Source organism: Lepisma saccharinum, chromosome 14 (assembly GCF_977018435.1).
Source record: "Lepisma saccharinum chromosome 14, izLepSacc3.1, whole genome shotgun sequence".
Taxonomy (NCBI): domain Eukaryota; kingdom Metazoa; phylum Arthropoda; class Insecta; order Zygentoma; family Lepismatidae; genus Lepisma; species Lepisma saccharinum.
This window is the reverse complement of record NC_139242.1, coordinates 34,031,115-34,053,924: the sequence shown is the minus strand read 5'-3', so window position 1 is coordinate 34,053,924 and position 22,810 is coordinate 34,031,115. Positions and strand designations below refer to the sequence as shown.

General features: G+C 36.2%; 2 protein-coding genes across 2 annotated transcripts in view; both read right to left on the bottom strand.

Annotated features, from left to right (window-relative positions):
* The window catches only part of LOC145998328 (uncharacterized), a 103,514-nt gene extending 92,461 nt beyond the window's left edge, over positions 1-11,053 (bottom strand). The window contains exons 1-2 of the mRNA XM_083134733.1: positions 10,756-11,053; positions 4,569-4,682 (exon numbers count right to left, since the gene is read on the bottom strand). Of these exons, the coding sequence (XP_082990859.1) occupies positions 4,569-4,682; positions 10,756-10,842 (201 nt within the window). The 5' untranslated portion in view covers positions 10,843-11,053. The remainder of the gene's footprint in view (positions 1-4,568; positions 4,683-10,755) is intronic.
* A 3,083-nt stretch (positions 11,054-14,136) lies between these two features.
* LOC145998783 (chitinase-3-like protein 2) overlaps positions 14,137-22,810 on the bottom strand; it is a 48,340-nt gene continuing 39,666 nt past the window's right edge. The window contains exon 8 of the mRNA XM_083135374.1: positions 14,137-21,640. Coding sequence (XP_082991500.1) covers positions 21,509-21,640 — 132 coding nt within the window. The 3' untranslated portion in view covers positions 14,137-21,508. The remainder of the gene's footprint in view (positions 21,641-22,810) is intronic.

The window sequence follows — 22,810 nt, the reverse complement described above, 5'->3', positions numbered from 1 at the left end:
TAAAAACATAAACTAAACGTAACCTTCTAGCAAGGTCTTCTTCAGACTCTGTATCAAGTACAAATGTAACAAGATACAAAAACAGGGCATTATATATACACAAACATTACTCCCTCCAGACTATTAGAAAGTTGTTCTGGAACTTTCTAGCAGGTGGCTTTCCCTTGTCAACTGTACTTTCACCTAAAAGGCTAAACATATTTACTTCCATATAGAATGTGGTTGGACTTTTTATCTCGCGCTCTTTTTCCTTCATAATAAAATAAATTACTGCCTTGGTCAGCATATTTAGTTTTTCATAATCATGGAAACAATGCTTAACGGTGTTATAATTGGACATTTTCCAAGGCTGATGAGGAAAATTAACAACTGGAAGGACTTGAAGAGGAAAGAAATACACAAAGACGAACAAGAGAAGTTTCTGAGAAAATGTTTGGAGAGAGGCAGTGCCTAAAGGATTAAAAATAAAAGGGAGTGGTTTGCAACACCAGGAGATGGAAGATATTGGTTCAGAAAATGGAAAAAGAACTGATATGGAATGAAATAAGGGCAAGAAGAAAGGAGATAAAAACAATAAAGGAGAACCTGACAAGAATTGAAAAATCTATTGAATATGGTCTCACCATTTTTACGAGAGAATATACATTTTACGAAATGAAAAGCTGGCAGGAGAAATTTAGAGAGAAAATAAAAATAAAGTTGAAGAAGAAAGGAGAGGGATTAGGATGGAAAGAAGAAAGGGGAAAAGAGGAAGAAGAAGAGGATACCAGAAGAAGAGTTGTGGTAATAGGGAATGTAGACCTATCAAAAGAAGAGGAAGCTTTTTTAAAACTAGGAAGAGGTTTCAAAGTTAAAGAAAGAAATGTAGATTATGAAGAAGTTATATGACATTGAAGAAGCAGTGCTCCATATAAAAGAAGCACCAGAAAGAGACAAGATTAGAAGAAGAACAGTAGCCATACTGAAGAAAGAAATGGGAAAACAAAGAAAAGTAGATAATTTGAGTCAAAAAGAAAGGGAAGGGATGAAGAAAATCAAGACAAGAAATGATGTGGTGATAGAGCAGGCAGATAAAGGAGGAGCAATTGTGGTGATGGAAAGAGAATGGTACGAGAGGAAGTTTGAAGACCTAAAAGAAAACGGATATGAGGAGATTTGTGGAACAGAAGAAGAACAAACTATAAAAGAAAGGGTCATACAAGACTGTAGGAGGAGTGAATTCAAGAAATGCATAAAGGAGACAGGAAGACTAGCAAGTTTGAAAGGCTTTCCAAAGATACACAAAGAGGAGATAAACTTAAGACCAGTAATGAACTGCAGAAACAATATTTTGGAACCCTCGGAAAAGAAATTAAAGAAAGCTATTGAAGTGTTAGTAACACAGCAAGAAAGCAGAGCAGTTAAGAACAGTGAACAAGTAGTAGACCTCATAAAAGGACTTAAGTTAAATGAGATGAAGACGACAATGTTTAGCTTAGACGTGAAAAGTATGTTCCCAAGCATCAAGAGGGGACACGTTTTGGACATAAAAAAAAAAAAAAAAATGGGACAAGAAATTATAGGAGAATGGGATAGTGAAAGGGTAGTGAAGGCGCTGGAAACCATTTGGAATAACGGTTACAGTATAATGGGAGATAAAATAATGTTAATGAGTGAAGGACTGAATATAGGTTCTAGCCTAAGCCCAGCATTGGCTGAATTGGCTATGAATGAATGGGAAAAGAAAGTGATAGAAAAAGGAGATCACAAAATAATTCTGTTTTGCAGATACATGGACGATTGTTTTGGCATATGGAAGGGAATGAAGAGGCAGCTCGACATTTTTGCCAAAGAAATACAAGATGAAGAAAGAGGGATATTATTGGAACTTGAAATAGAAGAAGACAAGTTAAGCTACCTAGATATATTGATGAAAAGGAAGAGAGGACAAGAAATTGAAACCGTTTGGCATCAGAAGAAGTGTGAAGCAGGATTATTCTGCCACAAAAGAAGTGATGTGAGTGAGGTGACAAAAATAAATTTTATAAAGAATATGGAGGACAGAATAAAGAAAATATGCATGAAAGAATGTGAAAAAGAAGGCAAAATAAATAGCCTATGGACACAGCTGGAAAAGAATGGCTATGAGAAGCAGGATAGACTGGACATAAACAGAAGAAGGAAGAAAAGGGGATGGAGAGAAAGAAAAAGAGAGAAGGTTTGGAATAAGGAGTATGGGGAAGACCACAGAAAAGATATGCAAACTGCTTAGGAAAGTGGGCATTAACACTTACAGGAAGGGAGGGAGAAGCATCTTAAGAATAGCAAAGAATGCAAACAAGAAAAAGGAAAACAGAGAAGAGGAAGGGATTATCTACGAAGTGAAATGTAAAGAATGTCAGTGTGTGTACAAAGGAGAAACGAAAAAGAGGCTGAAAGACAGGCTGAAACAACATAGGGATGATGTACGACTTAAGAGAGAAAGAAATGCGATATTTAAACACACGAGAGAAACAGGACATGACATAGAGTGGGATGAGACTAAGCAGAAAAGAAGGGAGAAGAGAATGCTAGTGAGAAAATTGAAGGTGGCGAAGGAAATAGAGAAGAAAGGTGAAGAAGACACAATGAACTGGAATGGGGGGCTGAAGTTAAACAAAGCATGGATGAAGGTGTTAGAAAGAGTGGAAAGGACAAGAGAGAAAGAGGAGAGGAGAAGGAAGAAAAATGAAGGAAAAAGAGCGTGAGATAAAAAGTCCAACCACATTCTATATAGAAGCAAATATGTTTAGCCTTTTAGGTGAAAGTACAGTTGACAAGGGAAAGCCACCTGCTAGAAAGTTCCAGAACAACTTTCTAATAGTCTGGAGGGAGTAATGTTTGTGTATATATAATGCCCTGTTTTTGTATCTTGTTACATTTGTACTTGATACAGAGTCTGAAGAAGACCTTGCTAGAAGGTTGAAACGTTACGTTTAGTTTATGTTTTTAAAATAAAATAAATTACTGCCTTGGTCAGTATTTTGAGTTTTTAACTAACAAGTATGATGAAGAGGCAGATGTCTCAGTAAGACTAGTAAAAGGAAATAAATTCTATTATGCATCAGGGTGCACAATCAAATTTAGAAAAAAAAAAAATGTCGAGCAATGCTACATGGTAATGGACCTACAGAAATTAGAAGACAAGACTGGACATATTGGCATCATTAAGGAGGTCTGACATGGGAGTAAGTACTTCACAAATGGACCTTATTAGTGGTGACATCACAAGCAGATCCAAGCACAAACTCATTATGCGGTGAAGGAAGGAAATCATGCACTTTTAAAGAAAATCGAGCCATCCTGGCTCCGAAGCTCAACTGGCATGCCGTTGCCATGATGTGCCATCTGTTGGGTGAGGTTCATACATTGGTTGCCAGCTAGGAGCCGCCCTTTATTTGATTTCTTATTCCAGTTATTTGTTACTTTTGACTCTGCAAGGTATGTGTAATATTTCAAGAGGGTGTCTACCATTTCATAAAAGGAAAATTCCCAGACTTTTCCAGACCAAGAAGCAAAATTTTCCAGACCTAGTCGTTAGAGTAATTGTTGTATTTAAATGTGTATAAGACGGTCACTATACTTTAGCTAAACATCACACTTACGAATTTTACTTAACTAAGTTTTTAAGATATTCACTTCACATGTTAAAAGTAATAACGAGAAGAGAAGCTGAACAGAAACTAACCGACTGACAGGAGTATCAGAGGTAAGCTTTTACGAAATACTTGCCACATATTGACTAATGGTTAACAAAGATTATTATTTATGTAAAAATCCAAACAATTATAGCTTATTTATTACTTAGCTCCTCAGGTCTTAGGATGTTAACAAAAGTACCCTTAACTTGTAAATTTTAATAAACCTGAAAATTTTATTGGAAGGGGGGGGGGGGCAAGTGGTCCTCTTGACCCCGCCAAGTTACATTTATGCCCTGCGACGAAAAATCCAATGCTATTGCGTACATAAACGCCGCATGAAGGTTTGTCTGGACTCAATCATGCTCAGTTTTATGCTCTAGATGTTACACTAACATGGTCCATTTAGGAACTGTATTAATTCAAATTACATAAACATTATAAAATTACAGGGTTGCACTTAAATTCTCTTACAGGACGAGCACTTTGCATGCATAATCATTCAAATCCAGATGTTTGTTCAAACTGCATGGCTTTACAGTTCTAACAGGATTATACTTGAACCTTCTAGTACCTTACCCCTAATAACCCTTCCAGACATAGCACATAATACAAGAGTATACTACTACCTACATATAGACTTACACACTGTTGAATCCCAACTTGCAAACTACTATATGCACCAATACCAGTACAAAACATCAGTTTCATGCAGTAGAAATACCCCTTATAAAGAAACCTCAAAGTGACAGATGCTACAGGACACATTTCTGTCAACAGTTGCCTAACCATGTTAGCAGAGAATCAGGAGAACAACATGCTATTTGGACAGAACCCAATTCTAGGAAGTCATCAAAATTCATTCAGTGGGTGAGTTTTATTAGTCTTGCAGTTTCAAAACTATCAAGTTACCGGTTCTGTTTCTGAAGCTGTATCTTTCTCATTGCTTGTTTCCTGGGTTGGCGAATGATCTTTGGAGTTGTTCAGATCACTTCTCTGTAGCACGTCGCGATTAAATGGAGAAAACTGGAAAACAATCTCAATGGTCAACGAACAAAAATGGATGCCATGTCTATAGATTTAACATGCAAAGACAATGATGATGCAGAACAAAATTATATAACTTTAATATGTTCCAGACCTTGCACAAAGTATACAAAGTTTCCAGTTACAAACTGATGAATTATCTTAAATTAATATTAATTAGTTTGCACAAGGCATTTCAATACCCTCATTACTTTTTCAATACTCAAGTTCACTCACATGCTTGTAAGTTCAAATTAAGAAAATATATTGTAGAATGTAATAATCATTGATTGATTTGATTTGGTTTATTTATGCTTTGCTTTTCTGCCACTTTTGGCAGATGCGAAAATGATGATATGATTAAACTGAAGAAGGGATACTAACAAGGAACATCCAGGCCAGGATTCGAACCTGGGGTGGCATCATAGCTCACTTTACTAACCCGTCCGCCATGGAGGTCAGCAAAATATAATAATAGTTTACTAATTTTTTAGTGTACTACAATGTGAATGTGATATGATGTAATATTTTCTTCTGAAATCATTATCATTTGGTTAACATAGTTGTGACATTTCAAAAGGATTGAATAATTTACAAGGGAGGTAGATTTTTTCCCCCGTAAGACAGTGCAGCTCACACTGGAGGCTTTGGGAATGGAAGGACAATAAAAATGAAACCAGACAAGTTAGAGACAAAAAAAAATTATGTGGTTTCTCACCACCATGGAAGGATTAAATGTGTCACGTTCCATCAAAATCTGAGATCATGGGTTCCAAAACTCCTATTTTTTGATTGAATTGGCATAGAATGGCCCTCTGGTAACTATGGTTGATTAATTATTAAGCTACCATTTAACATTAGGAGGCAAACTATTTTTCATGCAGTATGACATGAGGGGTTAATATTCAGCCTTTTTGCCTACCTATAGGAACGTAAAAGTGTCCTACTATTTTTCAAATATTTCAAAAGATAAGTTTTTCATTAAAATACAATACAAAATCAATTCCACTAAGTCTTGCAGTGTATATGAAAATTTGCACAGAAATATAGTTCTTGGTAAAATTAATTGAACGTGCAGATTAATATAACAGGCAAAACTGTAAGGGATAAATTAAAAAAAAAAAATATTTTTTGTTTGGTTTACTGGAAGATTAAGTATACATATTCTAAAAACAAACACACACACACACACACATATAGTGCAAATTCGGTGTTTTGTACTAACCAATCTCCTAGTTCATAGACTTTTCGTTACGATTTTCACATTTCATGTTATTTTTGCCATCACCAAAAGCATTAAAGTTAATATTAACTACCTACAAAATACATTTGACCGTAGCCTGACCAAATTGTTATCCTGTTCCTTAACAAAATTATTAGCATTAAACTAAAAGCACCAAGAATTAAAAGTTAGATCTATATTTTACAAGTCTCTCCTCCTGATAAATTTGACCACCTTTTTCGACTTTGTACAAGAAAGTGTGATTGTTTTTCACTTATCGGTGCCTTAGAAAATAAAATATTATCAAAAATTTTGTGCGGGATTCCTGTGCCTTTACTTTTAATTCATCTCTCGTACGATTCACAATAGATATGTTTCATGTCTGCCTCAAGATTTGCGTCATCTTGATATCTGTGCTTCGACACAAACCACAAGCTTATACAAACGAACTATAAGGTGAGTCAGGCACTGCAGTCACAGTTCCGAATGTGTAATAATTTTTGCACGTTGTGTGGAGAAAGGCTGAGAAATACATTCAAAATACTGGGAATGATTGTGCAAGTGAATTTGAAATTCAGACAAAACTAATTTGTCCATTGTAAATATGGCTAGAGTATGATTTTCTAAGAATTTATGTTCTGAAAATGGTTGTGCATGTGACCTCTCTTGCTGCTGTCTGAGGCATTCCGGCAAAGAAAAAAAAAAGAGTATACACATGTAGAGATATGAAGCAAAGTGTGGAAATACTAAGACATTCAAACATAGTAACCTAATTAACACGGTATGCACAATTATAATTCCAAGAGCACGAAACCTGATCTCTCTAACCTTAGGATGGAATAAATCCTTGTGCATACTCAAAAAGAAATACATAGTTACAAAACTTGTTCATTGTGTGCTCATAGACATACGAGGGAGAATCAATTGAAAACCGCAAAAGTGCCATTAAAAATCTGTTTTTCTTTCTAGGCGTTTCGAAATTTGCAGACACAGTCCTTGATGTCTTTCCGAACTGGTAGTACGAAGCAGTGCCGGTAGGTGGGGTTGGATGTGAGTAACAGCTGATTCAAGATGGCGGCACCACTACGCAGTTGCACCAAGCAGGAACCGCGTGGAGTTATTCTATTTTTATGGAGTGAAGGTGTGAAACCGGTTGATATTCATCGGAGAATGCAGACGAAGTATGGGGACGCCTGTCTGTCACAGCGGCAAGTCTACGATTGGTGCAAGAAATTCGCAGAAGGTACGACTTTATTGACTGATGCTCCCCGTCCGGGCCAGGCTCAGCGAGTTCTGACAGAGGAGTCCATAGCCGCAGCAGATCGGCTTATTCAGGAAAACCGGCGTGTCACCCTGACTGAAATGGCTTCTTTTCTGAATATGAGTTTCGGTTCTGTACAATACATAGTGCATGACGAACTCCGCTACAGAAAAGTGTCCGCCAGGTGGGTTCCTCGACAGATGACGCAGGAACTGAAAGTCCGTCGGGTTGATGCTTGTCAAGAGCTGCTGAGGCGTTATGAAGAGGAGGGTGAGGATTTCCTAGCTTACATTGTCACTGGGGATGAAAGTTGGGTGCACCATTTTCAACCGGAGACGAAACGTGCAAGCAAAGAATGGCGACATTTGTTTTCGCCGAAACCAAAGAAATTTCGCAGCCAGCCCTCTGCAGGGAAAGTCATGTTGACTTTATTCTGGGATAAGAAAGGTCCTATTCTGGAACACTACATGCCCCCACGTACGACAGTGACTAGTGCCACCTACACTGAGCTTCTCAAGAACCATTTGAGGCCAGCGATAAGCACAAAGCGAAGGGATTTCTGAGTGCAGGTGTTTTGCTTCAACATGATAACGCCCGTCCTCATTCTGCTCGTGCAACCATGAAAACCATCGATGACCTACGGTTCAAGTGACTACCACATCCGCCATACTCACCAGATTTGGCACCATCTGATTTCCACATCTTTGGTCCATTAAAACAGGGCAGAGTTTCAAGTCTGATGAAGACATCCAATCGGCGGTGCACGAGTGGCTACACAGTCAACCGAAATATTTTTTCTCACGCGGTATCGAAGCACTACCTATCCGATGGCGTAAGTGCATTGAACTGGGAGGGGACTATATAGAAAAATAATGTACAACTAAACATAATCCCTGCATTAAAATAGTGGGAAAAAATTAATTGCGGTTTTCATTTGATTCTCCCTCGTAGATGTACATAAGCCTGTTAGGTTTGGTTCTCTTAGCATAAATATCGTTGAAGTGAACATCACAAGTGGAAAGTGTTATACCAAACATGTTGTCACGTTGTTCTACTACATTTCAAATTTAAGATTTCTTCAATAGAGAGCCTGCATGTACGTTCGTGAGTTGCCAAGAACAAGAAATGTGTGGTATAGCAGAGATTATTTTTAAAATTTTACACTTTTTATTTTTCATGGTGATAGTAATTACGCATTATCCTTTGATATCTGTCATTGGTTTCTTATGTGTAGGATGAAAATATCTTCAAATAAGTGGCGAAAGTCGTCATATTTAGAGAATAAATATCTCGCTCATTTGTGGTTTCTGCATGTTAAAATCAGTTTCAGGCACCTTAAACATCAAAATGTGCATATTGGAAAGAAAAGGGTAAGAGTTCCGATTGTTTTATGATTATTTTTTTTTCAAATTCTTCTAGCAGGAAGACTAATTATCGTAGAATTTTGGCAATCATTGTCACACGAAATTTGAACCTTCCTTAAAGTAATGAGCACTGATTGGATTTCGAAAAAAAGGTATTTATGTTGAGAAAAACAACTTTAAAATCATCTTACACAAACATGCGCGCTTCCCATGGACAATGTATTTCCTGTTGACAAGCAACTGTAAGTATTGTAGACTAGTGGGAATTAATGTAGAAGTAAATCGGAACCTTACTAGAATGCATTTAGGGTCTTTATTTTAATGCTAAAAGAACCAAACCTGGCCTGCCTAACCTAACTACGAAAGCATATATTGAACAAAATCTTAAGTAATCGCTAAAACTTCGCAGTGTATGTGGTTAATCAACCCATGTTAAAATTGTAAATAAAACAAAAAGAACTTGGGTCAAGGAAAAAGTTGGAATTTCCGAGAGGCTACGATCGGTCACCATCCCCCCCCTCCAGATTGAGGGCTTATGAAACAGAACATTTGGTAAATTTCTCGTAAGGGACAGACGGATTTCATCAAATTTACAGGAGAAATTACTTACTGAAAGCAGTTTCTTTATACTTCTGGAAGTTCGGGGAAGTGTTTTCTCGCATCGTTCATTCAATTTTGCTGGTAAATCATCTGTTTTTCGATATAAATGTGTGACCGATGCACGAAAGCTCTTGCATCCATTTACTTCCATTTGAATGTAGCCTGTGTGTGATGACGTAATCCCGGTCAGTGTTTCCAAGCATGTGTTTTTGTAAGTGAAGAAGGTACGTTTTCGCAAATGGTTTGTGGGGCTGTGTGTCAATGGTTCGTGGGGCTGTGTGTCAATTGTTCGTGGGGCTATGTGAGAATGGTGTGTGGGGCTACACACATTTTTTTCGAAACCAATTAACTATTGTAACCTATACATGACCCTACCTAACCTAACCTTACCAGATATGGTTCGTGGGGCTATGCGTCAATGGTTTGTGGGACTACGTAGGTAATTTTGGGTGCATGGACATGGACCATTTTGTGTGTTACCGAAGGCAACAAGAAACGAAGAAAACTTACTCGATATGTCGCAAATAGAGCTTATTTCCGTGAAATAAGCGAAATGCCACCTTCAGCAATGTTTCTCAATGCAGAATATGTAAGTACGAATATTCAAATTAAATGAACTAGCAAATTTCAGCTGAAATTTACCGAACATTTATTTGCAAAGGGGGTAACACTTTACTATACCGGAGACGGATTTCTTCAAATTTACAGGAGAAAGTACTTACGCAAATCATTTTGTGTAGCATTGTTGACGTTCGGGAATGTAGTTTTGATCCATTTTAATGCTAATGCATGTGGTTTTCTACGAAAATCTATTTCCGATGTGCTATTGCTGCTGCCGCCACGATGTTGTCCATATATGCTAAATTGAACAAAAGGAGTGCTAATGGAACCTAACCTAACCTAGTAGGCATATCTCGTCCCCGTGATGGTTCGTTGGGCTATCGTGAATTTTTGGGCTAACGCCAATGGTTTTTGGGGCTACCCGTGGATGGTTTGTGGGAAATGAGGAACAACAGTAAGTACTCGTTAATATAGGTAATTCATTATTTCACCTAAAGAAATGTTCCGCAATGCAGAAGAGTACGTTAGCAATGTTAAAGACTGCGAAATAAATCATTGATAGGTGTCTCCGGTATAGTAAAGTAGTACCACCAAGGGTGCTTTGGTGGTGAAGTGCATTGAGCAGCCAACTCGTCATCTCACTACCAAAGGTTCAATGTTCGAATCCTGGCCTGGGTATTAGTGTTCGAGTGTCCATTGATTGCATCTAATCATCATCATCATCGAGAGTACAGAATATCGATGTAAAATAAGACAATTACAATATTCTTTACGTCGATACTAAAACAGTGGGGGACATGAATCTATATGAAAGGCTATTCTTTTTTTCTATATATTTCAAAACAGTGTATAAAAATATATATCGATCACAATCATAATTGTTCTCAATAAATTGAGTCAATATTGCACTGGAAATTCTTTACATACGTGGGCATAAGCTATGAAATCGAAAAATACAAATGGAGAAGAAAATATCAGTTCTACAACAAAATATAGTTTACTGTAATGAGAATTCAAAGGAAAATATAGCTTTGATACAGTAGCTACTCGTTAAATGATATTTACCTGAGCTAGCTGTTGTACAGAACTTTGAAGTTTTAGGGGTGACTGTTTAACTTCTTCAGCTATTTTATCCTTCAATTTCCTAAACATCTCTTCGTTTATCTTTTCACCAGCTCAATACTTAATGATGCAACTAATTGCATATCCAGCTGTTTACGTTTGCAAAATTTATCATCTGTTTTGTCATAATAATGCGTAAAATCACCCTCGACCCGACACCCCATGCACACGCGTTTCCGTAAACAGTCGCGAAACGTAAACCGTATTACTTTCCCTGGAAAATTCAGGTCTCTCCTGTCGCACAACACTTTGCTACCTTGTGGTCTGACGTCAGAAGAACAATACTTACTAGGTTAGGTTAGGTTTTGTTCTATTAGCATAAATACACTGAAAAATTATTATTGAGGCTAAGAGAACTAAACCTAGTTAGCCGAACCTAACAAAGTAATCATCTAGCCTAAGATTAAAAAGCTTTCTCCCATGACGTCAGAACACGAGGTTGCTAAATTGTTGTGCGATAAGTGAGACCCGGAAATCGGGTCTCCCATATCGCACTTCACTCCTGCAACGTTGCGTTCTGACGTCAATAGACTAATCTTATTTTTAGGCTAAATACAAAAGTTGCTAGGTTAGGTTATCTAGGTTTAGTTTTCCTAGCATAGATAATAAATTTGCAGTGTATTTATGCTAATAGAACCAAACCTAACAGACCTAACCTAACAACGTAGGAATTCTTCATCTGACGTCAGAACACAAGGTTGCAGAAGAGCTGTGGAATAAGGAAGACCCACAAAATTCCGTCATTCACGTAATTTTCTCCACACTCGGCACTTTTTTTTGTTTTGAAAATATAAAACACACCTGAATTTGTCTCATTCCAATATATAAATAAAATAACTTCGAAGGATTTTTTTTACACAAGAATGTACAGGGGATTCTTGCCCCTTGAATTACGTATCTGGAATAATTTGAATCTTGAAATTGTAACTACGTATATTTCATTACAGGCTGTAAGTTACATCAATTAACTGTCACGCCAAACAAGAAAGACGATAGAACGTTATCACGTTGACTGTCTCCTAACTATTCTATGCTATCGGTGGAAATGTAGAAAAATCAGGAACCATTCAGGAGTGTGTTTATTGAAAGGATGCAAGTCAAATCCAGTTTCTATATAAATATTGTACTTAACCTTGTCAACAATGCCAAAGTAGTTTCAAGACAGTTTCAATTTTATAGTTTGTAAAATAATAGTGGCGGCGGCGATTAGGGTCATGGGGGCCAGTTCCCTCCACTTTTACCCATGCTCTATGCTAAACCTTATCTACCAAGGGAGTCATTTTAAGGACGACTTGCATTTATTACCACTTTTGCACTTTCGGTTTTCCCAATTTCTTTTCTGCTTCCATTTAAAAATTTTAGTTTTATTAAAATTTCAGAGGGAGGTGTAGCCCCATCAGGTCGGCCTGCGTATACCAGTGTTTAAAATGTTTTTGTGCTTCATATTTTGACTGCTGGTTTTCCACTGAAGAAACACATGTGATTCTCTGTTCATGCTAGCTCCTTGTCTATACTTTATACTTTTCCATGTTTCACCAAGTTGACATCTTGCCAGCCAAAAACTCGATGAAGAAAACAAAACTAGTATCATCACAATTGCACCCTGGGGCCACTATAATGGAAAAATTAAGGGCTCTTTTAACAATAGAATGCAGACAGCAAGAGCCAGTGTAAGAGATATGCTGTTACGGGAGAGGGGGGGGGGGTCCAACTGTTTATGACATTCAAAATGTCCTCAGTACCAGCATTTTCAACCTGTCCTCATCTTTCACATCTTCAAAACCCTGTTTTGAATACATTTTTTTAAACTTTGAGAACTACATTCACAAGGGTTTCATTTAGATATTATTTGGGCTACAGTTGCAATTAGAACTCTCAAAAGTGCATGGTCTGGTGGAGAGGGAGGGGTGATGGCCTAAAAGATGTTACAACATCCAAAACATCTAGGTGCACTGAAATAACTTGATTTTGAACTAAACCACGGAGTACCCACTAGTTCTAGTGAGTACTCTATGATTAAACTGATCAAGGTATTTCTCTCTCTCTCTTGGGTTAATCATGACACAGTAGGTGCATGCCATGCGAGTAGAAGTGGCAATATTGAAATATGTTGAGACACTTTTAAAGTTTAGGAACAATATTAAATTGCCAATACACATGCATATATAATTCATTAGATGCGACCCAGAATCTAATTTTCTCATTCAGTCTACTATGTTTCTCATTCACAAATTTAATGTTAATTTCAAAGAATTCATTAATGTCATGTACATTCATTTTGAGGGTTGTGATTCACCACTACAACTGTTTCCAGTGGTGGCGATTGGGTTCCCTCCCCCTTTTGCTCCTGCACTATGCTAAACCTTATCTATAAATGGAAAGTAAACTGTCCTCCCACCCCCACCAATTTTGGAACCCAATCGCCGTCACCGACTGTTTCCAAATATCAATTTAGATTCCTGTTCTCTTGATATGTACCTCGAATGAAACACAATAATTTTTTTTGTGAAGAACTTATTTTCATAAACAACATAGGACTTACTATCTAGTGGCAAGTTGTCGTATTTGTTGTAGGGTGGTGCTGTCATTTGTGTGGTGGTGGTGTTAGTCCACTAAGATACAGTCTGAGCCTTCTCCCCTGCTTAACAAAATAGTTAAAATGTTCAGGTGATAAAAATAAGCATTTTAAGTTAGTTAATGCTTACAGTTGCAATTGTATAATCCTAGCAGCCACGATCACCGAAAAGGAGCTCAACTGGTAACATTTCATTCATTCTTGTATCCAGTGGAGGGCACTCCATATAACCATGGGTAGTGAATGCTACCGCTAAGGGGTGGGTGGTTGGCGGATATTGAATATTTTTGTCAGTATAGTGACAAGAAAGATAAAGTGTCATACTCACCAAGAGAATACAGAAAATACACACACAGCACCAAAATCCCAATGTGTGGCCGAAGAAGGAAGTACAGTGCCCGTGCTAAAGGACAGAAAGAACCACGCCACCTGCAGCAAGCCAGTACATACATGAAGAAGCCACCAGAAAAGTAGCGATAGCAAACAAAAACTGCATGGAAAAATGAACTGTAAGTTTATTAGACTGAACTGAACTGCAATATAACGAGCACTATCACAGTTTTCACATTGAACTTGACCAAAATATTCAACACCAGCTGACCAGTCATCCCCTAGACAGGCATAGCACATGCTAAACAAGCCCCACCCTCCTTCCCCAGTATATATGCAGTCTGATGTGGTTCTCCCTCATTAAAAGCTTGTCTTCCTGCATCTTTTTAATGAAAGGAATAAATGTTCTTGTTGCTTTGTAAATTCTATTTATTCAGTTTCTTTTCAAGATAGAATTTGTAACAAGAACACTTCAACTCATATTTTTCTGTTCTCTCTTAAAATTAAATACACACATATCAGTATATAAGTTTCATGTACAAATTAGGATACAGGACATCATGTAAAGAAATATTCAAAGAGAAAAGAATAATGACTGTGTACTGCCATATTGATTGTTCTAAATGCTAGTGAAATGTCCATAAATAATCAAATTCACACTCACAAAACAATAAGCAGAAATGTTTATCAAGAACAAATATTTAAAGTAACAGACAACATAGTAACACAAAAAAGAGAAAACTTACTTAACATGTTGTACATTGTACATTCGCTACGAGACTCGGTGGCAAGTGGCTCGGCATCAGCGCTTGACTTTCCAGGTGAACGGGTCCGTGACAGTCGCTTGAGTCGGCTATTAAAATTACAGTTTTCATATTGTGTACTAACCTTGACTACAGAAGGTGTTGAAAATGATGTCCCTCTGCTTCAACACATTCCTGGCATCTCCAAAGGAAATTGGCATTTACACGTGCAAGTTCGTCTACTGTAATTCTCCCATTTTCTCGTACAATACTCTCTTTTAACTCCCGGATGGTGTGCGGATTGTCTTTGTATACTTTATTTTTTTTAGATTTTCCCATTTTTCTTTCCACTTTTATTCAGAACTGACCCTGTTACTCTAAACTTTTTTACGAGGTTTAATATAGTGGTTCTATGTGGAACGGGAACACCAGGAAATTTCGTTACAAAACGTCGTCGCACTTCTCCACAATTCCTTTTTCCGAAGTAACACTCGACAAGATAAATCCTTTGTTGTAATGTAAACTTTTGTGGTGCCATATTAAGCCACAATCTTCAACACACGAACACGACATGACACAACACAACACAACTTCCGAGGGAGGATTATACTGGCGTCAGTCTGCAATGTCAACAGAAAGGGAAACAGAGCGAAAAGAACAGACTGTAGTGAGATTGTCGCAGACCCGTTTGCTGGGAAAGACAAGCGCTGGCGCCGTGCCGCAGTCTTGTAGCGAATGTCAGGGAATGCTCTGTACATGCATAGTGCAAAGTACAAATTTATATTTCCGGATCAATTATTGGTCAGCTTCCACATTTAAACATACTAAACCTGGTACTGAAACTTACATAATATGCTTATTACCTCAAATATGTTTATTGCTGAATTTTTATAATAATTCTAAAAAAGTTACTAGTACTCTCACAGATATGTAAATAAAATACTTAATCATATTAATGTATACAATGATAGTAAATATAATGTGATAAATTTGTAATATCTCATGTAAAATATATGCAACCATACTATAGGTCTACAGAAATAAAACATTATTATTATGTGTAGTAAAATTTATAGAACTGATAACATCATTAGTAACAACTTATACAGATATCAAATGTCTTAAAAATCATATCACCCTGCAGTCACACTTTTATTTTTATTACACCTGAAAGACTTTTTCAAAGTTCCATTATCTGTTTATTTTCATTTAACAAGTTTCATATACAGTTTACAAATCAAAAAACTTACATTTGTGCTTTCTCAAAAGTTAACACACAATTTTGTGTTGGTATATGATAATAGAGCTATACAAGTTCGATTACACAACAAAAACAAAAGTCCACTTCTGCAAATTAAATAGTGTAAACAAAAGATGTTAAAACTATATTAGAGTAAAAAATACAGTTTTAGTGGTTTTTTTTCACTACTATTCCACATAACTGATGAAAGTACTTTTGTGTGGTCTAAAAGATATTCCAAGATAGCAAACAGGCATTTTTGTGAGACTTTTTATTTTGGATTATGGTACCTTAACTGATATATTTGTACAGAATAATTATCCTACCATAACTCTATACTGAAAACAGTGAAATCTGGATATTACATTTTTGCAAGAAAATTTAACAACATGTTGCCTCATTGCAATCAAGAAATCAAGAAGAATTAATGCACAAAATGGGAAAATGTAAGAATTCACAACTGTATTTAGCCAATTCCAATACATCATTTTCTGTCAGATGCTTGCTTTGTGGTGAATAACACCCATTTTTCACATTTCATTCTTGATCAGATTTACTCTTTGTCAACTAGAGTACTGCATCGGACCACTTTAACTCGCTCAAACTCGTTCCAATCTCTCACGCTCAAGCATGCTACGGTCGAACGTATTGCACTCGTAGTGGAATGATTGACAACATCCTGTATTTCAGAGCCTAATAAGCAGCACTGTTAACCTAAAACCCATACATGGAAGAAAACCACTCTATGCAATTACAATTCTAAATAATAATTTTGTATATTATGTAAGATTCAAATACAGCACATATGAAAGTATGCAACATCTTTAGACGAAAACGTAAAATGGATACACATGCTGACAGACCTGCCTAAGCAATTACAAATATCGTATCACAGTGCAACGAGTACGTGTACATCATTGTGCACTTACCAAATAGGATAATAATATTTTTCGAAATAATAAAATGTAGTTATAACATTCAATCAAACATCATTTCAATGTGACAATAATCGTAGAAACATAAAATGTCAGTCTAGGTAGTTTCAGCCCATAATCATTTATTTCATTTTCACATATCTCGGTAAGATACACAAAACTGCATTTTTACATGGAGATGATGAGTATGTTCACTTATTTTTCAATTTCACTTAATCTTTTTACTTCACGAGCCATTTTTGAGGGCCCACTATAATAGACAAATGACTGAAATATGTGTATTAATAGGGTACGAGAGTTCGAGTGTATTTCGCTCGTTTTTTGCTTGAGCGTAAGACCTATCAATTCTGCATGCCATCTAGCATTGCCCGTGCGAACTATTTGCTGCTCGAGTAAAAAATGCTCATTGCAGCACACTAGTGTCAACACTTCACCAAGGTAGGTTTATGAATGTGGCCCATAAGAGCACAATAGTGATGACATTGCTTTCCTGCACTATGTCTTTCTATAACTGTGGAGTGTGCCATTTCAATATAAAATATACTCATTTATAGACCTACCTGATTGAGAAGAGAATCAATTTGGAATCCACATAAAACCGGAATTACCACGAACCAGAATAATTTTCCTAGAACCCATTTAAAAATGGTCCAATTTCAGTACTGAAAAGAAACAGTACCATGTTTAAATTGTGTGAGGAAGAAGGTTCTGTTCAATGTTACTGAACCCAATAGAACTGATTACAATTTATGGGTTCCCGGACATTTAACAACCCTGGTTTAATCATCAAATTATCTAAGGATTCATGTAAATACCACTTAACTATGTGGTAGACTGGGATGTTTGCATATTAACATGCTAATTGTTGATCAAATCAAGGTGTCCCAGGTCTGATACTCGGTGGATGCACATAGTGGTTCGGATCCCACTTTAAACTGTAGGTCCAGTCCCAATTAGCCTTACTGTGCATACAGTGGACTTAAAACACCAACAATGAATGATAATTGTTGATCGTTCACTTTGTTTTGTGGTATGAAAAGTTCAAGAACCGAACCAAAATAGCAACAACCTTTGAAACCCACTGCACCAGCATCAGAAAAAAATAATTATCTGGTATTATTTCTGTATCCCACTGTACAATAGAAACTGTTCAACTTAAATAGCTGCCCACATGCAACCACTGCCTGATTACATTATCTCACTTTCACCACAACAGTCAACAAATTTGAATACACTGGCCAGACTGGGTTGCAGTTTGTACAGTGGGCTGCATAAGTATTTGCAAACAAATTGTCCATCACCATGTTTATTCTCATTGTTTTATGCCATGAGAGCATCAAGAATAGAAACAACATGCCAAACAAGCTGCTTGTAACCTTTGCACCAATGTACATAAAAATTCACTCCTTAAAATCACATAGGTTGCGCAAGACAAACAATTAATGAAAATAGTCATGGCCAATTTGCCAAGCAATACTTGTGCATCCCACTGTACCACAAAACATCACTGCAATATTCTGAGGTGTGACAAAAATATTGGAACAGATCATGAACACTGAGTTCCAAATCTACAGCAGATTAAATTACACAGATACCTGAATATCACTTCAAGGGAAATTCAGTGATTGTACAAATAATTAAAAGGTTGAAAAGGGCTTGCTATAACAGCTTTCATACAGTATACTTCATAACACGAAAATCAAGTTTAACAAGTTTAGATCATATATAAACATCTTAAAACTAATAGAGTGAACTCTTTTTAATTCAAACTCAAAGTGGACACAAAAAAAAATGAATTATCCAAAATTCGAATTAACAAGAACATGTATCATCAAAGACGATTCCAAGGGGAATAAACTTCTGTTCAAATAACCAAGTAATTCGAATTATCCAAGTTTGAATTAAATCGAGTCCACTATATCTGCATAGAAAGTAAAATATTTGAAGGAATCACATTTCCAAGCAGTTTTATTGCTCAATTATACCAAACTCTGCATAATACAAGAAATATTATTATTAATAAACAAGTGTACAATACCTGTACTATCTGAAATGGAACTATCTGCTCTGCTTCTGCCCTATGCCAAATTCCTATCTGTCATTGTTGTCATTCAATTCTTGGTATATCTCTTCACTCTCCTCCTACTATTGAATTGAATTGTTGTTTTAAGCCCACTTTATGCACAGATAGTATAATCAGGACTGGACCTACCCGATCTGAACCACTGTGCAATGTGTCTCCACCGAGTATTGAACCTGGGACCCCTTGATTACAAGGCGACGACATTAACACTATGCCATTGGGAATGCCCCTCTCTTCCTACAAGTACATGGGTCTAAATAATATTTTTAGAGTTTCATATGCTATAAACTATGACCAAATTAAATGTATCCCAATGGAATGTTAAGTATATGAATTATTTGATTCATGTATAACATATGATTCCTTTTCCTCTTTAGGAGGAATATTCTCATACTGTAAGCTGCCACAATGTTGGTTTTGGCTGCTATCTTGTAATTTTCATGTCCTTAAGGTAATAGTGTTGGAAAAAGATGCACCTAAACCAAGCACATGCCTGATGGCAATGTTTGTTCTGAGTGCATGTTTCAAAAAACTTTGCATACATCTACTGGGCAAACTCATGATTACAGAGTTAACAGTTTTAGCCACCGAAACGAGGAAATGCATCACTATGTAACATATACATTTTATTTCTACCAAATTACATGAACCTTTAGAATTTGAGTCTTGCAAATTTGTGCGAAAAATTTAAATATCGAATTTGATAATTTCAAATAATGAATTTGAAAATTATTGGGGCTGAACTGATACCAATTGTGTCAGTATTTGAAAGTATTGGTTGGAATTTATGTAACAATACTTTTCCATCATTTTGGTCTTTTATGAACTTTGCAAACAATTACGTGTGACACTTTTGTGGAATCCAAAAATCCTGGAAATTAATCAAAATTCAAGTTTGCATTTATTTTGCACAAGTATTGTGTGAAAAACTGTTTTTTAGATAACATGTATTTCAATATTCTGATGTGATTCCTGATTATTTCAAAGCAAACTTCTGGTAAATTTATGCATGTAGAGTGGAAATTTAACATACTAATATTAATCACAATTTGAAAAGCTAATTGTTACAATTTTCAAGCAATGGCATCAGTATGTGTACCTGTTCAGAATGGTCATAGTAATTATATACAGTGATGTTGACTAACAACTGCAATGTATATCAAATATCAATGTACATATATCTAACTGGAAAACCTAATGGGTTAAAATCATTATTACTGTTCTTAAAGTCAGTCAAAGGTACACACACTTTAAATTGAAGAAATAAACCAAAGTGTCTTACAAGGTGTGCTAGCAATGAGGTAAGCAAAAAAAATAGGAGGTAAAATGTATCCAAGTGATATATGCTCCAGAAGAAATTTAACTATATCGTAGTGACCACTCCCGTTGTTTAAACTTTAGTTCAAGTCCATTATAATCGCTATAAATATTGGGCTTCACCAAAAGACTTAGTCTTTATTATATCCAGTGTTGCCATATTTTTTTTCATTACCACATAAATTTGCATAGTTTGTCCAGCAACCATTTACTCCTCCAGCAGATGTATAAATTTTTGAAGTGTTAATTAACATGCTTTGATGCTAGTCACTGGCACCATGAAAAGTTTATTATTGTCATTCACTTGAGTCTTGTAGACCACATTGTCTTTTTCATATTCACCAAGGTTGTAAAAAAAATGATCAATGAGTAACTAGAATCAATAGGTGATGTGGAGTTGTGTGGCTAGAAACAATAAGGTAGTATTCTCAACAGTCTTATAAAAATGCTCCTTTTCTATTATGTCAATTACAGTTAGGTGGGATGCAAGTTTTTCATTTAAAAATAAGATCACAGTTTATTTCTTTTGGGTAGCACATAATGAAATGTTAAGGAGTACCTGAGAAACACATCACAGAGAATCATAGTTTGATGAACTGTAAAACTTCCACATGCCATGAAAATTATTACATCTATGTACGTTGTTGCATGCACTAAGTTTGTAAAATTAGCTCCATTAGGAAGCAGGGGAAAGATAATAATTATATATTATTGCTTATTCTGTAGTTAAGAGAAGTAGATCTTTAGTTTAAAGTGGGATCCAAACCACTTAAATATGTACAAACTTGTTACTAAACCCAGTCTGCTGGCCACGAAATTTACACCATCAGGAAAGATACTCCTAATCAACTCAATGTTTGCAGAATGCGTAAATAATGGGAGGTCAATGCAAAGATTACCAAGCTGTAAATGTAATCATTTCACCCTTGTACCATCTGTACAATAAATATGGTTTTGATAGATCATCTTTCATCACATTGCAATTTTAATGGCCAGCAATTTGCAATAACAGCAACCATGAAACAATAACAATTACAGTTAAAGAACATATCTTCTACAAACAAAACATTATTTGAGTTTCATGAAAAATAAACAATATTCCATCCTACATTATTCTAAAGCTGCTACACAAATATTTTATATAGGTACATATTCGTCCCTCATCATACATACAAGATATTAAACATTTCTTTTTTTAGCACTGATGTACTTCACATTACATTTGGTCCTTAAAGAATTGTAACTTACACATTACTAATGAAATTGCAATTAATACTGGAAAATCAACATTAAGTTGTGAGATGGAAACACTGCTGAGTTATAAATATTGTTAACTTATTGACTAAGATTTTTCACATACTGACAAGACAATTTTATGAAAAATGAGGTACAAAAATACTTCTGGTTTTGTTCTTCATGTCGACAACAAGGTCGCAGAATACATCTGAATAATCCATAGACCCATGAAATTATTTATGTTCCAAGTACACCTTTGACAGCCTTCGATAGGGGGAAGCTGTATCCCAAACATTTTCCTTGAAAATCATCAGAATCAAGAGACAGGATCATGGCTCCACCAAAGCTATTGTTTCTAACATACTCAGCCTGCAAAAAATATATTTTTAGTATTATTTGAGTAAAATATTCAAATTGGACAGTAGAAGAAGCAATTACCATATTTCTTTGAATCTAAGTTGCACCATTTTTTTCGGATTTTGGATGTTGAAAATTTAGGAGCAATCTGGATTTGAGTACATATGTACAAATATACCATGGTATAGTGTCATATACAGGGTATACCAGAAGTGATAGCGCAAACTGAAAAAGTGAAAAGTACACGACAGTAGAAGCAAAAAAAAAAAAAAAAAAAGTATCATTAAACATGTAATCGCAAATGAACCATTTGTGAGATAATTGTGAATGTATGGTTATGATCGACCACTAACATGATTGTTTGTACACACAGTATGCTTGTCTCCTTGCGCAGTCCGAGGTTTCTTTGTTTAAAACTGAACAATGGGAAAAGGGGGCGCTGTAAACAAACCATCAGTGATCAGAATGCTGCATTTTAAAAGTAGCTTCACAGCTACCGCTACTCGTCCAAAAATGTAGCTTCACTACAGCTACAGCTACATTTACCAAAAAGTAGATCGCTATGCTACTCAAGTGCGCTATTCACTACTTTGCTACTTTCATGCTACTTCTGCATAAGAAAAAAAACTTGAAACCACCACATGGATATTCAAAAGAAGCCTCTAGTATGATAGCTGTACTTACTTGAAAATAGATCGTTATTTATTATCATAATTCCCGTAATCCGTTAGATATTTCCTGCAACATTACGGATAGCAAGCGAATGAGCAACAGGTGGAGCGATGCTTTATGTAAGTTTCCTGTTGGGAATGCTTTCCTGAAGACAGTGGAAATTTTGTCCCTTGTAATCAAAGGGCACCAGGTTCGGTACCTGGCCGAGGCGCACTAGTGATTCGGTCATCTCAATTAGCTTACCTGTGCATAAAGTGGACTCAATACAAAAACTACGAAAGACACCTAGTTGGAAGGATGGATCCTCCTGCTCCTCCACTCCCCACGCTGCTCATCATCATCATTATTCATCATTCTTCCTAATTCTCACAATTAGCCAAAAGTGGCAAAAAGCAACTCTAGCTAACAGAATAACAAAATAAACCATTCATCCTCATTGTCATGATTAGTAAAAGTTACAGAAAAGCGACGTAAAATTAGAAGAAATACATACATTTTCTTCTCACCGAG